This window comes from Dama dama, chromosome X, assembly GCF_033118175.1.
Source record: "Dama dama isolate Ldn47 chromosome X, ASM3311817v1, whole genome shotgun sequence".
NCBI lineage: Eukaryota > Metazoa > Chordata > Mammalia > Artiodactyla > Cervidae > Dama > Dama dama.
The window spans coordinates 71,169,898-71,187,664 of NC_083714.1; the positions used below are offsets into that span (position 1 = coordinate 71,169,898).

Genomic DNA, 17,767 nt, shown 5'->3' on the forward strand with positions numbered 1-17,767 from the left:
GACCACTTTCTCCCACACAAATTCCTCAAAAGAACACTTGAACGCTGAGCAAATTCCACGAAAAAACTCTGAACGCTGGCAGAGGACACCAGGCACCCAGAAAGGCAGCCCATTGTCTTTGAAAGGAGTTAGGACAAAATGTAGAAGATAAAAACAGAGACAAAAGAGTTAGGGACAGAGATCCATCCCAGAGAAGGAGTCATAAAAGAGGAGAAGTTTCCAAACACCAGGAAACCCTCTCACTGGCGTGTCTGTGGGGAGTTTTAGATTCTCAGAGGGCAACATAACTGGGAGGAAAAATAAATAAATAAAACCCACAAATTACATGCCTAATGGCAATTCCCAGCAGAGAAGTAGCCCAGACGCTCGCATCCATCTTCAGCAAGTGGGGACTGAACAGGGAGGTGCAGGCCACATTGCTTAGGGTAAGGACCAGGCATGAATGCCCTGACGGCAATCCGAGGGAGCTAATGTGAGAAAGCAACACAAACCGTGGGATAGACAGAGAGAGAGGAAAAAGAGAGAGACAGAGAGAGAAAGAACTTTCGCACAAAAAGCCCTAACCTAAGATACTGCTGGGCCCGCTCACAGAACAAAGACTGAGCAAATACCAGAGGAAAGCTAGCCGGCTGCAGACCGGCCTATCCCCCGCTGGAGACAGGGAGGCAGGCAGGCAGCAGCCAGAGCCGGAAAGGGGCAAACTCAGCCCCAGAGACGGCATTCTCCACCAAACTGCAAGCAGGCTCCCAATTGCCAACCAAGTCTTCCTGGGATCCTGGACGGATGACATCCGCTGGGAGTGTTGCAGCCAGATCAGGCTCCCCAGAAGAGACATATGGCACACCTGAGCCAGTACACCCACAAAACCAAGCAGCTGGGACAGGGGAGGGGATAAGATGGACCATATCTAAGGAGAGTGCACTCACCAACCACCTGGTCGCCTGAGCTGCTCAGATCTGGGAAGAGCACAAAACACAGGCCCAACTGAATCTGCACCTTTGTGGAGTACCCAAGAACCTAAACCTGAGTGACTTAGGCCTGGGAAGTGCACGCAACCCATGGCCCACTTTAGACAGTTCCCCTGCAGAGCAACCTATAGCCTGAGCAGTGTAGACTGGGAAAGCACACATGCCGTGAGCGGGGGCAAACCCAGTGTGGCCCAGGCACTGCAAGCACTCCGCACACACACCAGTGATATTTGTTTGCAGTGTTCCTCCCTCCCCACAGCACGACTGAACAAGTGAGGCTAACTAAGTGACCACCTTCACCCCCTTGTGTCAGGTTGACATTAGACACTGAAGAGACTTGCAAACAGAATAAGCCAAAATAAACAAAGGGAACCGCTTTGGAAATGACGGGTTCAACAGGTTAAAATCCTGTAGTTAACACCGACTACATTGGAAGGGGCCTATAGATCTTGAGAAATACAAGCTGGAACAAGGAACTATCTGAAACTGAACTGACCCCACACTGACCGCAACAGTGCCAGTGAAATTCCTAGATATGTTTTTACTATTAACATTTTTATTTTTTTTTAATTTTTAAATCCAATATTACTCCTTTAATTTTCATTTTTATAACCTACTATTACCTTACCAAAAAAAAAAAAAAGACCCTATTTTTAAGGAAAACTTCATATATATTTTTTAATAATTTTTGTGATTTTGTTTTGTCTTTTTAATATTGTATTTTTGAGAGTCTAATCTCTACTCTCAGAGAAGGCAATGACACCCCACTCCAGTACTCTTGCCTGGAAAATCCCATGGACAGAGGAGTGTAGTAGGCTGCAATCCATGAGGTCGCTAAGAGTCGGACATGACTGAGTGACTTTACTTTCACTTTTCACTTTCATGTGCTGGAGAAGGAAATGGCAACCCACTCCAGTGTTCTTGCCTGGAGAATCCCAGGGACGGGGGAGCCTGGTAGGCTGCCATCTATGGGGTCGCACAGAGTCAGACACGACTGAAGTGACTTAGCAGCAACCTCTACTCTAGATTTTTAATCTTTTCTTTTTGGTATTTGTTATCAATTTTGTACCTTTAATCCAATCTTCAGTACCCATTTTTACTTAGGAGTGTGATTACTGGCTTGATTACTCTCTCCAACTTTTGACACTCCTTTGTCTCCCCCAGGTCATCTCTATCTCCTCCTTTCCCCTTCTCTTCTCTCCCCAACTCTGTAAATCTCTTTGTGTGTTCTGAGCTGTGGAGAACACTTAAGGAACTGATTTTGCCTAGATCTGTCTGTCTTCTTTTGATTCCCGCTTTTCTCCTCCTGTTAACCTATATCTCCTTCCTCACTCTTCTCTTCTCCAAGTAACTCTGTGAACTTCTTTGGATATACCTTACTGTGGATAATCTTTTCATCATTAAACTAGATATTTTATCATCAGTGCTGTATGGGTGGAGAAGTCTTGAGGCTAATGAAAGAATAAGACTGAAACCCAGACACAGGAGACTTAAGTCCAAAACCTGAGAACACCTGAGAACTCCTGGCTCCAAGGAACATTAATCGATGAAAGCTCATCCAAATGCCTCCATACTGACACTGAAACCAAGCACCACCCAAGAGCCAACAAGTTCTAGAGCTAGACAAACCATCCAAATTCTCCAGCAACGCAGGAACATAGCCTGGAGAGTCAATATACAGGCTGCCCAAAGTCACACCAAACCCATAGACATTCCAAAACTCACTACTGGACACTTGATTGCACTCCAGAGAGAAAAAATCCAACTTCACCCATTAGAAAACCAATGCAAGCTTTCCTAACCAGGAAACCTGGACAAGCTACTCGTCCAACACCACTCATAGGGAGAACCTCCACAATAAAGAGGAACCACAGACTGCCAGAGTATAGAAAGGCTACACAAACAAAGCAATCGAAACAGGAGGAAAAGGCAAGGAAATACTCAGCAGCTAAAGGAACATGTTAAATGCCCACCAAACCAAACAATAGAGAAGGAGATGGGGGGGTCTACCTGAAAAAAAAAAATTCGGAAAAATGATAGTAAAAATGATTAAAAATCTTGAAAACAAAATGGAGTTACAGATAATAGCCTGGAGACAAGGATTGAGAAGATGCAAGAAATGTTTAACAAGGACCTAGAAGAAATAAAAAAGAGTCAATAAAAAATCAATAATGCAATAAACGAGATTAAAAAAAAATCTCTGGAGGGAACCAACAGTAGATTAACAGAGGCAGAAGATAGGATAAGTGAGGTGGAAGATAGAATGGTAGAAATAAATGAAGCAGAGAGGAAAAAAAGAATCAAAACAAATGAGAACAAACTCAGGGACCTCTGGGGCAATGTGAAACACCCCAACATTCGAATCATAGGAGTCCCAGAAGAAGAAGACAAAAAGAAAGGCCATGAGAAAATAGTTAAAACTTCCCTAAAATGGGGAACACCCCAAGACACATATTAATCAAATAAACAAAGATCAAGCACAAAGAACAAATATTAAAGCAGCAAGGGAAAAACAACAAATAAAACACAAGGGGTTTCCCATAAGGATAACAGCTGATCTTTCAATAGAAACTCTCCAGGCCAGAAGGGAATGGCAGGACATACTTAAAATGTTGAAAGAGAAAAACCTACAACCCATATTAATGTACCCAGCAAGAATCTCATTCAGCTATGAAGGAGAAATCAAAAGCTTTGCAGACAACCAAAAGCTGAGAGAATTCAGTACCACCGATCCAGCTCTTCAACAAATGCTAAAGGATCTTATCTAGAGAGTAAACACAGAAAGGGTGTATAAACTCAAACCCAAAACAACAAAGTAAATGGCAACAGGACCATACTTATAAAAAATCACCTTAAATGTAAATGGGTTGAATGCCCCAACCAAAAGACAAAGACTGGCTGAATGGATACAAAAATAATACATCTATACATGCTGTTAACAAGAGACCCACCTCAAAAGAAGGGACACATACGGACTGAAAGTGAAGGGTGGGAAAAAGATATTCCACTCAAATATAGAACAAAAGAAAGCAGGATTAAGGCTGTGAAAAAAGACAAAGATGGACACTACATAATGATTAAAGGATCAATCCAAGAAGAAGATATAACAATTATATATATATACACACACCCAACATAGGAGCAATGCAATATGTAAGTTAAATGCTAACAAGTATGAAATGGGAAATTAACAATAACACAATAATAGTGGAAGACTTTAATACCCCACTCACACCTATGGCTAGATCAACTAAACAGAAAATTAACAAGGAAACACAAACTTTAAATGATACAGTAGACCAGTTAGGCCTAATTTATATCTATAGGACATTTCACCACAAAACTATTAATTTCACCTTTCAAGCAAGTGCTCACGGAACCTTCTCCAGGATAGATCACATATTGGGCCATAAATCTAGCCTTGATAAATTCAAAAAATTGAAATCATTCCAAACATCTTTTCTGACTACAATGCAGTAAGATTAGATGTCAATTACAAGAGAAAAACTATTAAAAATTTCACCATATGGAGGCTGAGCAACACACTTCTTAATAACCAAGAAATCACAGAAGAAATGAAAAAAAATCAAAATATGCATAGAAACGAATGAAAATGAAAACACAACGACCCCAAACCTTTGGGACACTGTAAAAGCAGTGCTAAGGGGAAGGTTCATAGCAGTACAGGCTTACCTAAAGAAACAAACAAAAAAAAAAGTCAAATAAATAGCCTAACTCTATAGCTAAAGTAACTAGAAAAGGAAAAAATGAAGAACCCCAGGGTTTGTAGAAGGAAAGAAATCTTAAAAATTAGGACAGAAATAAATGCAAAAGGAACAAAAGAAACCATAGCAAAAATCAACAAAGTCTAAATCTGGTTCTTTGAGAAGATAAATAAAATTGACAAAGCATTAGCCAGACTCATCAAGAAACAAAGGGAGAAATATCAAATCAACCAAACTAGATAACAAAATGGAGCAATCACAACCGAGAACTGAGATACAAAGGCTCATAAGAGACTATTATCAGCAACTATATGCCAATAAAATGGACAACTTGAGAGATAGGACAAATTCATAGAAAAGTACAACTTTCCAAAACTGAACCAGGAAGAAATAGAAAATCTTAACAGACCTATCACAAGCACAGAAATTGAAACTGTTTGCAGACAACATGATCCGCTACATAGAAAACCCTGAAGACTCAAGCAGAAAATTACTAGAGCTAATCAATGAATACAGTAAAGTTGCAGGATATAAAATTAGCACAAGAAATCCCTTGCATTACTATACACAAACAGTGAGAAAACAGAAAGAGAAATTAAGGAAACAATTCCATTCACCATTTCAACGAAAAGAATAAAATACTTAGGAATATATCTACCTAAAGAAACAAAAGACCTATATATAGAAAACTATAAAACACTGATGTAAGAAATCAAAGAGGACACAAATAGATGGAGAAATATACCATGTGCATGGATCGGAGGAATCAATATAGTGAAAATAAGTATACTATCCAAAACTCTCTATAGATTCAATGCAATCCCCATCAAGCTACTAAGGGTATTTTTCAGAGAACTAGAACAAATAATTTCACATTTAGTATGGAAATACAAAAAAAACTCAAATAGCCAAAGCAATCTTGAGAAAGAAAAATGGAGCTGGAAGAATCAACCTGCCTGACTTCAGGCTATTCTACAAAGCTACATTCATCAAGACAGTATGGTACTGGCACAAAAACAGAAATGTAGATAAATGGAACAAAATAGGAAGCCCAGAGATTAATCCATGAACCTAAGGACAACTTATCTTTGACAAAGGAGGCAAGAATATACAATGGAGAAAAGACAATCTCTTTAACAAGTAGTGCTGGGAAAACACATCAACCACCTGTAAAAGAATGAAACTAGAACACTTTGTAACACCATACACAAAAATAAACTCAAAGTGGATTACATATCTAAATGTAAGACCAGAAACTTTAAAACTCCTAGAGGGAAACATAGGCAAAACAGTCTCCGACATAAATCACAGCAGGATCCTCCATGAACCAACTCCCAGAGTAGTGGAAATAAAAGGAAAAATAAAAAATCAGACCTAATTAAACTTGAGTGCTTTTGCACAATGAAGGAAACTATAAGCAAGGTGAAAAGACAGTTTTCACAAGGGGAGAAGCTAATAGCAAATGAAGCAACTGACAAAGAATTAATCTCAAAAATATACAAGCAGCTCCTGCAGCTCAATTCCAGAAAAATAAATGACCCAATCAAAAAATGGGCCAAAGAACTAAACAGATATTTCTCCAAAAGAGATATACAGATGGCTAACAAACACATGAAAAGATGCTCAACATCACCCATTATCAGAGAAATGCAAATCAAAACCAGAATGATGTACCATTTCACGCCAGTCAGAATGGCTGTTATCCAAAAATCTACAAACAATAAATGCTGGAGAGGGTGTGGAGAAAAGGGAACAGTCTTATACCTTTGGTGGGAATGCAAACTAGTACAGCAACTATGGAGAACAGTGTGGAGATTCCTTAAGAAAAAAAAAAAAAAAAAAACTGGAAATAGAATTGCCATAAGACCCAGCAATCCCAACGCTGGGCATACACACTGAGGAAATCAGAATTGAAAGAGACACGTGTACCCCAATGTTCATCACAGCACTGTTTATAAAAGATGGGACATGGAAGCAACCTTAATGACCATTAGCAGACTAGTGGATAAGAAAGCTGTGATACATATCCACAATGGAATATTCAGTTCAGTTCAGTTCAGTTGCTCAGTAATGTCCGACTCTGCAACCCATGAATCCCAGCACGCCAGCCGCACTGTCTATCACCAACTCCCGGAGTTTACACAAACTCATGTCCAGCGAGTCAGTGATGCCATCCAACAATCTCATCCTCTGTCTGCCCCTTCTCCTCTGGCCCTCAATCTTTCCAAGCATCAGGGTCTTTTCAAATGAGTCAGCTCTACGCATCAGGTGGCCAAACTATTGGAGTTTCAGCTTCAGCAATGGTCCTTCCAATGAACACTGAGGACTAATCTCCTTTAGGATGGACTGGATGGATTTCCTTTCAATCCAAGGGACTCTAAAAGTCTTCTCCAACACCACAGTTCAAAAGCATCAATTCTTCAGCACTCAGGTTGCTTCACAGTCCAACTCTCACATCCATACATGACCACTGGAAAAACCATTGCCTTCACTAGATGGACTTTTGTTGGCCAAGTAATGTCTCCACTTTTTAATATGCTATCTAGGTTGGTCATAACTTTCCTTCCAAGGAGTAAGCATCTTTTAATTTCATGGCTGCAATCACCATCTGCAGTGATTTTAGAGCCCCAAGAAATAGTCATCCACTGTTTCTACTGTTTCCCCATCTATTTCCCATGAAGTGATGGGACCAGATGCCATGATCTTAGTTTCCTGAATGTTAAGCTTTAAGCCAACTTTTTCACTCTCCTCTTTCACTTTCATCAAGAAGCTTTTTAGTTCTTCTTCACTTTCTGCCATAAGGGTGGTGTCATCTGCGTATCTGAGGTCATTGATACTTCTCCCAGCAATTTTGATTCCAGCATGTGCTTCTTCCAGCCCAGCATTTCTCATGATGTACTCTGCATATAAGTTAAATAAGCAGGGTGACATTATACAGCCTTGACGTACTCATTTTCCTATTTGGAACCAGTCTGTTGTTCCATGTCCAGTTCTAACTGTTGCTTCCTGACCTGAATATAGGTTCCTCAAGAGGCAGGTCACGTGGTCTGCTATTCCCATCTCTTTCAGAATTTTCCACAGTTTACTGTGATCCACACAGTTAAAGCCTTTGGCATAGGCCATAAAGTAGAAATATATGTTTTTCTGAAGCTCTCTTGATTTTTCGATGATCCAGCGGATGTTGCCAATTTGATCTCTGGTTCCTCTGCCTTTTCCAAAACCAGCTTGAACATCTGGAAATTCACGGTTCACGTATTGCTGAAGCCTGGCTTAGAGAATTTTGAGCACTATTTTACTAGCGTGTGAGATGAGTGCAATTGTGCGGTAGTTTGAGCATTCTTTGTGATTACCTTTCTTAGGGATTGGAATGAAAACTGATCTTTTCCATTTCTGTGGCCACTGCTGAGTTTTCCAAATTTGCTGGCATATTGAGTGCAGCAGTTTCACAGCTCCATCTTTCAGGATTTATAATAGCTCTGCTGGAATTCCTTAACCTCCACTAGCCTTGTTCATAGTGGTGCTTCCTAAGGTCCATTTGACTTCACATTCCAGGATGTCTGGCTCTAGGTGAGTGATCACACCATTGTGATTATCTGGGTCATGAAAATCTTTTTTGTACAGTTCTTCTGTGTATTCTTGCCGCCTCTTCTTAAAATCTTCTGCTTCTGTTAGGTCCATATCATTTCAGTCTTTTATCAAACACATCTTTGCATGAAATGTTCCCTTGATATCTCTAATTTTCTTGAAGAGATCTCTAGTCTTTCCCATTCTGTTGTTTTCCTCTATTCTTTGGCATTGATCACTGAGGAAGGCTTTCTTATCTCTCCTTGCTATTCTTTGGAACTCTTCATTCAAATGGGAATATCTTTCCTTTTCTCCTTTGCTTTTCACTTCTCTTCTTTTCACAGCTATTTGTAAGGCCTCCTCAGACAACCATTTTGTTTGTTTTGCATTTCTTTTCCATGGGGATAGTTTTGATCCCTGTCTCCTGTACAATGCCATGGACCTCTATCCATAGTTCATCAGGCACTCTGTCTATCATATCTACTCCCTTAAATCTATTTCTCACTTCCACTGTATAGTCATAAGGGATTTGACTTAGGTCATACCTGAATGGTCTAATGGATTTCCCTACTTTCTTCAATTTAAGTCTGAGTTTGGCAATAAGGATTTCATGATCTGAGCCACAGTCAGCTCCCAGTCTTGTTTTTGCTCATGGAATATAACTCAGCCTTTAAAAAAAATACATTTGAATCAGCTCTAATGAGGTGGATGAAACTGGAACCTATTATAAAGAGTGAAGTAAGTCAGAAAGAAAAACACCAATACAGTGTACTAACATATATATGGAATTTAGAAAGATGGTAATGATAACCCTATATGCGAGATAGCAAAAGAGACACAGATATAGAACAGTGTTTTGGACTCTGTGTGAGAAGGTGAGGGTGGTATGATCTGAGAAAATAACTTTGAAACATGTATATTATCATGTGAAACAGATCACCAGTCCAGGTTCGATGCATGAGACAGGGTGCTCAGGGCTGGTGTACTGGGATCACCCTAAGTGATAGGTGGGCTGGGGAGGGAGGTGGGAGGAGAGTTCAGGAAGGGGAACACATGTACAACCATGGCCAATTCATGTCAGTGTCTGTCAAAAACCACTACAATATTGTAAAGTAATTAGCTTCCAATTAAAATAAATAATTACTTTTAAAAAATTACCTAATGAGGAAGTTACCTTTTTAACAATTTATTGTTGTGTATATCAATAAAAATATTCTACCTTATAGTAGACCCATTTTTTGATATAGCGTCTGCAAATGAAAATAATATAATATTTTATCATTCTTCTGTGTCAAATAGTATCAATTTCAAGATAATGTAAGTAAAGTGTGATGCATATTAAAATTATGCTTTATAAAACGAGGGTTACTACTCATTATCTGTAGGGGAAATAATGTCTTTGGGTCATTTAAACATTTCTGTTTAATTATTTGCTATGATTTGCTAACAAATAGCTGACTAATATGTCACTTAGCAATACTACTTATGTTCCTACATAGATTTTTTAAAAGGCAATAGTATAAATCCAGAATATAAAGCTTGAAATATGTATGTTTTTATTCACAAATTATACATTTGTGAATACATATTTATAAATGTTTTTGTTCACAGGTTATACATTATTTGAAAGCTATGGTAATAGTTTTTATCAGAAAGACAACACTAGAATATTGCACCCATTTTCTAAATTTAATACACTTTGTAGCTTCAAAAAGATACCAATTTTCCCTCCCTAGTCTACTTCCGTGTGACAAATAATATCACATTTGTTTCTTTTTTATTATTCAAAAAAAACACTAAAGAGCAAAACAATTTTATCATAAGACATGATTCTTAAGTACTATGTGTCAATGTATAATATATAATATGGCAGAATGTAACCAAGATGGTATTGTCACTCACATAGAGCCAGACACCAGGGAGAGTGAACTCAACTGGGTCTTAAAGAGCATTACTGTGAACAATGCTGGGGCGGGGGAGATGGTGACAGAATTCAAGCTAAGCTATTTAAAATCTTAAAAGATCATGCTGTTAAAGTGCTAAACTCAATATGCCAGCAAATTTGGAAAACTCAGCAGTGGCCACAGAACTGGAAAAGGTCAGTTTTCATTCCAATTCCAAAGAACAGCAATGCCAAAGAATGTTCAAGCTACCATACAATTGCACTTATTTCACACGCTAGCAAGGTTATGCTCAAAATTCTTCAAGGTAGACATCAGCAGAACATGAATCAACACCTTCAAGATGCACAAGCTGGGCTTAGAAAAGGCAGGGGAACCAGAGATCAAATTGCCAACACTCTTTGGATCATGGAGAAAGCAAGGGAATTCCAGAGAAAACATCTTCTGCTTCATTGACTATGCTAAAGCTTTTCACTGTGGAAAATTCTTAAAATGATGTAAGTAACAAATCACTACCTATCTTCTGAGAAATCTGCATGAAGATCAATAAACAACAGTTAGAGCTGGAGATAGAACATGACTGGTTCCAATTTGGGAAAGGTGTGCAACAAGGTTGTATATTATTTTACTTATGTAAAATAATACTTAGGTATTTACTTATGTAAAATAATATTACTTATTTTACTTATGTGCAGAATATATCATGTGAAAGGCTGAGCTGGATGAATCACAAGCTGTAATCAAGACTGCAGGAGAAATATCAACAACCTCAGATATGCAAATGAAACCACTCTAATGGCAGAAAATGAAGAGGAAGTAAAAAGGCTCTTGATGAAGATGAAAGAGGAGAGGGGGAAAGCTGGCTTGAAAGTAAATGTTCAAAAAACTAAGATCATGGCATCCGGTCCCATCACTTCATAGCAAATAGATGGGGGAAAAGAGGAAGCAGTGACCAATTTTATTTTCTTGGATTCCAAAATCACTTTGGACAGTGACTGCAGCCATGAAATTAAAAGACACTTGTTCCTTGGAAGGAAAGCTATTATAAACTTGTGCTGTGCTGTGCTTAGTCTGTCAGTTATGTCCAACTCTTTGTAACCCCATGGACTGTAGCACGCCAGGCTCCTCTGTCCATAGGGATTCTCCAGGCAAGAATACTTGAGTGAGTTGCCATGACTTTCTCCAAGGGATCTTCCCCACCCAGGGATCAAACTCAGGTCTCCTGCATTGCAGGAGGATTCTTTACCATCTGAGCTATCAGGGAAGCACAGTGAGAAATCCAGTCAATCAGCCAGTTCAGTCACTCAGTCATGCCTGACTCTTTGTGACCCCATGAACCACAGCATGTCAGGCCTCCCTGTCCATCACCAAATCCCAGAGTACACCCAAACCCATGTCCATTGAGTCGGTGATGCCATCCAGTCATCTCACCCTCTGTTGTCCCCTTCTCCTCCGGCCCTCAATCTTTCCCAGCATCAGGGTCTTTTCTAATGAGTCAGCTCTTCACATCAGGTGGCCAAAGTATTGGAGTTTCAGCTTCAGCATCAGTCATTCCAATGAACACCCAGGACTGATCTCCTTTAGGATGGACTGGTTGGATTTCCTTGCAGTCCAAGGGACTCTCAAGAGTCTTCTCCAACACCAGATTTCAAAAGCATCAATTCTTCAGTGCTCAGCATTCTTTATAGTCCAACTCTCACATCCATACATGACCACTGGAAAAATCATAGCCTTGACTAGACGGACCTTTGCTGACAAAGTAATGTCTCTGCTTTTCAATATGCTATCTAGGTTGGTCATAACTTTCTTTCTAAGGTGTAAGTGTCTTTTAATTTCATGGCTGCAATCACCATCTGCAGTGATTTTGGAGGCCAGAAAAATAAAGTCAGCCACTGTTTCCCTATCTATTTTCCATGAAGTGAAGAGATAGAATGCCATGACCTTAGTTTTCTGAATGTTGAGCTTTAAGCCAACTTTTTCACTTTCCTCTTTCACTTTCATCAAGATGCATTTTAGTTCTTCTTCACTTTCTACCATATGGTGGTAGCATCTGCATATCTGAGATTATTGATATTTCTCCCAGCAATCTTGATTTCAGCTTGTGCTTCCTCCAGCCCAACGTTTCTCATGATATACTCAGCATACAAGTTAAATAAGCACGGTGACATTATACAGCCTTGATGAACTCCCTTTCTTATTTGCAACCAGTCTGTTGTTCCATGTCCAGTTCTAACTGTTGCTTCCTGACCTGAATATATAGGTTCCTCAAGAGGCAGGTCACGTGGTCTGCTATTCCCATCTCTTTTAGAATTTTCCACAGTTTATTGTGATACACACATTCAAAGGCTTTGGCATAGTTAATAAAGCAGAAATACATGTTTTTCTGGAGCTCTCTTGCTTTTTTGATCATCCAGCGGATGTTGCCAATTTGATCTCTGGTTCCTCTGCCTTTTCTAAAACCAGCTTGAACATCTGGAAGTTCATGGTTCAGGTATCACTGAAGCCTGGCTTGGAGAATTTTGAGCATTATTTTACTAGCGTGTGAAATGAGTGCAGCTGTGTGGCAGTTTGAGCATTCTTTGGTATTGTCTTTCTTTGGGATTGGAATGAAACCTCACATTTTCCAGTCCTGTAGCCAGTGCTGAATTTTCCAAATTTGCTGCCATATTGAGTGCAGCACTTTCACAGCACCATCTTTCAGGATTTGAAACAGCACAACTCTAATTTCATCACCTTCACTAGTTTTGTTCATAGTCATGCTTCCTAAGGCCCACTTGACTTCGCATTCCAGGATGTCTGGCTCTAGGTGAGTGATCACACCATCACGATTATCTGGGTTGTGAAGATCTTTTTTTTTTGTACAGTTCTTCTGTGTATTCTTGCTGCTTCCTCTTAATATCTTCTGCTTCTGTTCGGCCCATACCATTTCTGTCCTTTATTGAGCCCATGTTTGCACGAAATATTCCCTTTGTATCTCTAATTTTCTTGAAGAGATCTCTAGTCTTTCCCATTCTGTTGTTTTCCTCTATTTCTTTGCATTGATCGCTGAGGAATGCTTTCTTTACTCTCCTTGCTATTCATTGGAACTCTGCATTCAAATGGGTATATCTTTCAATTTCTCCTTTGGTTTTCACTTCCCTTCTTTTCACAGCTGTTTGTAAGGCCTCCTCAGACAGCCATTTTGATTTTTTGTATTTCTTTTTCTAGGGGATGGTCTTAATTCCTGTCTCCTGTACAATGTCATGAACTGCTGTCCATAGTTCATCAGACACTCTGTCTATCAGATCTAGTCCCTTAAATCTATATCTCAGTTCCACTGTATAAGGTATTTGATTTAGGCCATACCTGAGTGGTCTAGTGTATTTCTCTTCTTTCTTCAATTTCAGTCTGAATTTGGAAATAAGGATTTATGATCTGAGCAACATTCAGCTCCCAGTCTTGTTTTTTCTGACTCTATAGAGCTTCTCCATCTTTGGCTGCAAAGAATATAATCAGATTTCAGTGTCGACCATCTGATGATGTCCATGTGTAGAATTTTCTCTAGTGTTGTTGGAAGAGGGTGTTTGCTATGACCAGTGCATTCTCTTGGCAGAACTTTATTAGCCTTTGCTCTGCTTCATTCTGTACTCCAAAGCCAAATTTGCCTCACAAATCTAGAAAATCCATTATAAAGCAGAGACGTTACTTTACCGACAAAGGCCCATATAGTCAAAACTATGGTTTTGCCATTTGTCGTGTACAGAGGAGAGAGTTGGAACATAAAGAAGACTGAGCATCGAAGAATGGATGCTTTTGAACTGTAGTCTTCAAGAAGACTGTTGAGAATCCCTTGGAATACGAGGAAATCAATCAATACTAAAGAAAATCAAGCCTGAATATTCAGTGGAAGGACTGATGCTGAAGCTGGAGCTCCAATACTTTGGCTACCTGATGTGAAGAGCCAACTCATTGGAAAAGCCCCTGATGCTGGGAAAGATGGAAGGCAAAAGGAGAAGTGGGTGGCAGAGAATGAGATGGTTAGATGGGATCACCAACTCAGTGGACATGATTTGACCAACTCCAGGAGATAGTAGAGGACAGAGGAGCCTGGTGTGCTGCAGTCCATTGGATTGCAATGAGTCAGACATGACTTACCAATCAAACAACAGCAATAACAACAATGGTGGAATTGGCTTGTTATACATGATCTGAAGAAGGCAATTTTAGATGGTAAAATATGCAATTGTTTCTTTAATCTTAATTCTTTTCAAGAATATTGCTCTATGACATTCTGGAATCTACTATCAGTAATTTAAAACAAAACTAACGAAATGGCATGTTGATTTATCCTTTCATTTGATAATTTAGGGAAATACCAAATTAGCATGAGGTGATTAATATTATGACCTGTGGCATACATTTTTCATTTGGAAACTTACACATGTATTTTCATTAACTCTTGGCCATGAAAAAAAGACACCTTATGAAAAGACATCATTTTTTTTTAATAATTGACAGATGAAAAACTCCATAACTATCATGCTTAAGGATGAATTATAGTTTATGTTTACAGACTCTTATTAACTAAATAGTTGGATAAATATAGGTGAGGTGATTCATTTGGCCAAGAGATAATTCATTTTCTCAGTCTCTCTTTTAAGTGTTCACCTCAAACCAGCTTTCCCACACACACTCCCATCCCTAAACAGTTTCTCCTGAATCATATTCAACATTTTAAGTCTAAAGTAATGAACTCCTATATTACAGCTGACCCTTGAGTACTAACAATAAATATGGAAACCCAGCTCAGGAACAGATCCCTGAGAGTTATCTGAGGGTCAGAATGGTAAAAGTTATGCAATAAAACACCAAAAAATATTCCAACAATCAACTTGGATAACTGAACAAATGACTACAGGGAAACAAATCGGTTGACACTCTATTGCTCAAACCCTAGTCTTCAGTGAAAACAGAAAATATAATTGATATAGCTGAAACTCTCACTCTTACTTTAAAACATGTCCCTAAAGACAGAAAGTACACTTACCAGCTAATTCAATGAAAGGTATTAATTTATATTTTTATTAATGTTGTCTTTTCTTAGAAGTGGGTACAAAATAATTTGCTCTCAGTGGATTGACAAGTATATATTTTCAGTTTCTTCTTTGGGGAAATTAAAGAACAGCAGAATTCAATGTAATTCTCTTACTACTAAGAATTTTCATATATATATCTAATTTACTATGAGGTAAAAAGCTTATATATTTTTGTATTTAAGAAAAAAAATCTCAGTGTTATCCCTGGTAATCAGTCAGCCTTCAATAGAAAGTTAACTGAATGAAATAATCTTAGTTTTATAAATTTATGATTAGAGTCACAGAGGGCTATCTTCTCATATGATAGTATAACATTTAATTACATATGCCTAAGAAATTTCATTATGTGAGTGAAATAATAGGAAGTCTACTCAAATGAGTTGATGAAGGAAAGTGGACATACAAAATATGGTATGAAAATTATCATAAAACATAACTGCAAAAGGTACTATGGTCTTTCAGTGAAGCTTGTTGGCAGGGCCAAGTCACATTATGAATATACCAAATAAATATCAGTCAATAGAGCACAATTTAAATTATGGATTTAATTGTAATCATATTTACTCATTAATGTATTGATGAAGGTTCAATCATCTAAGTAATAGTAGTGTTTTTTACAGGTAGATTGCTTTTTTAAAAATATCAAATGAATTTCTATATTATTTAACCTTTCTTTGTTCCAGTTTCTACCTCTGCAAAAATGGATAAACTGATAGAACTTACACATAGAAGTGGTGTATTAAGATGAAACCTTGAAACCTTTTGTAGATTATTAGGGACAGTGTACAGAACTGTACACACTCAAATACTGTTTTATAAATTTATTACTATTATATTATTTTGCTGTCATGTTTCAGCATGACTTCTCATGAGGCTTAAGCATAATTATGATTACTACTTTTTTTTTTAATGAGGGAAAGAAGAAAATGAAGACTCTTGAGTTTAAATGACTTGGCCAAGTGTTTGCATCTAGTCAGGTGCAGAACTATCATTAGAACTCAAGATGTGCTGTCTCACTTTCAAATGCTCTTTCTGCTGTGCCTCCGAATAGTTATGATCAAAACACCTTGACTTTACATCAAAACCACAAATACATTTTCACAATTATTATGTAAATGTAGTTGCTAAACAGTATCTATCATAGGATATCTAAAAACTAATGAGGCAGGAAGCGGAAAAAAAAAAAAAAGAAAAGTACATGCAATGCATCCACTTTCACTTGAATAACACATGTAAACGCTGAATACTCAAGACTTCCATGGGGAATAAAATATTTAGAATAAAATTCTTCAAGCTAGATGATAGTCAAAAATACATCATGGATATTACAACTAATTATATTTGGTTGGAAAAAATGTTCATTTGGGTTTTGGAAAAGCCTAAATGAATTTTTTGGCCAATCCAATATAAGTTCATGAGAACTATCCCAAAGTAACATTGAAAAAAACATTTAAAATACAAAAAAAAATAATAATAATAACATGCTGTTAGTATTGATGATATTTGTTAAAATTAAAGAATAAGGGGGAGGATCTTTACATTATAATTTGAATTTTTATGATGAATTTTAAAAACATTTATTCTCTGAGTATTATTTCCACTTGGTCAAAATATCAATGGACTGTAAACTATATTTTAAAATAAAAGTGCTTGAAGTGAAATGAATTATCATCTTAAACAGTAAAATGAAACAATATAATATATCCATCCTGAATTATGAAGTACATAAAGAAATGAGTGCATATACACAGACAAAGCAAATATATTTGGAACATACAAAATATTTTTCAGCATTTAAAAATTTTATTAGCACAATAAAATTATATATATTTTAACTGATTGCTTAAACTCCATATTTAAAGATATTTGTTTTCTGTTGACTTTATCTTAAAGTAGCATAAATTCGTGTGTTTAATTTGGCAAAGAAAATGCATATTACTTACAAGCTCACAAAGACTGTTATCTTGGATTATTTTGTTAGGCAAGTATACAGCATATATGGTTTACAGATCCTTTTGAATGAAAATATAGAAAAGGGGAATTATATTGTTAATGTATCCTCAGACAAAATCCTGAATATGCTTACATTGTCAGAGGAGAAAAATGAATAATTAAATTCATAACTTTTTGAAAGTAACTATTGTAAGTCAAATAATTGTCTATAGGGTCATGTTAACATCTAAAGGTTAATTATACACAACTTGGAAAAAGTATTCAGTGATATAAGACATACAACTGATTGAATACCTTTCCTAGATATCGTTTCACTTAAAAATACTAAAAATGTGTTTGAAGCAAACAGTTGAAATTGCAATGCTTTATGAGAAATGAAAAGGCAGAACTTCTTAAAACAAATCTGTTTTAAAATGAAATATGCACCATGATTATGATTTGTCTTGATTTTTACTGTACCTTTCTTTAGTCCAGGAATGAAAGCTAAAAAGAGAGTTTAGCAAAGTTAAATACAAATAAATACATTCTTTTATTCCCAATACATTATATTAACTAAATATAAAATTATAATATATTGCAAT

At 37.4% G+C, this 17,767-nt stretch overlaps 1 protein-coding gene across 6 annotated transcripts in view; it reads right to left on the minus strand.

The window, feature by feature from the left end:
* Positions 1–17,767, minus strand: part of PCDH11X (protocadherin 11 X-linked) — a 904,836-nt gene that overhangs the window by 186,995 nt on the left and 700,074 nt on the right. For 4 of the 6 annotated variants that reach the window (XM_061136650.1, XM_061136649.1, XM_061136647.1 and 1 more), the window contains one exon: positions 17,646–17,669. The exons of the other annotated variants lie outside the window; for them this stretch is intronic. In XM_061136650.1, the coding sequence (XP_060992633.1) occupies positions 17,646–17,669 (24 nt within the window). The remainder of the gene's footprint in view (positions 1–17,645; positions 17,670–17,767) is intronic. 6 annotated transcript variants of the gene reach the window in all.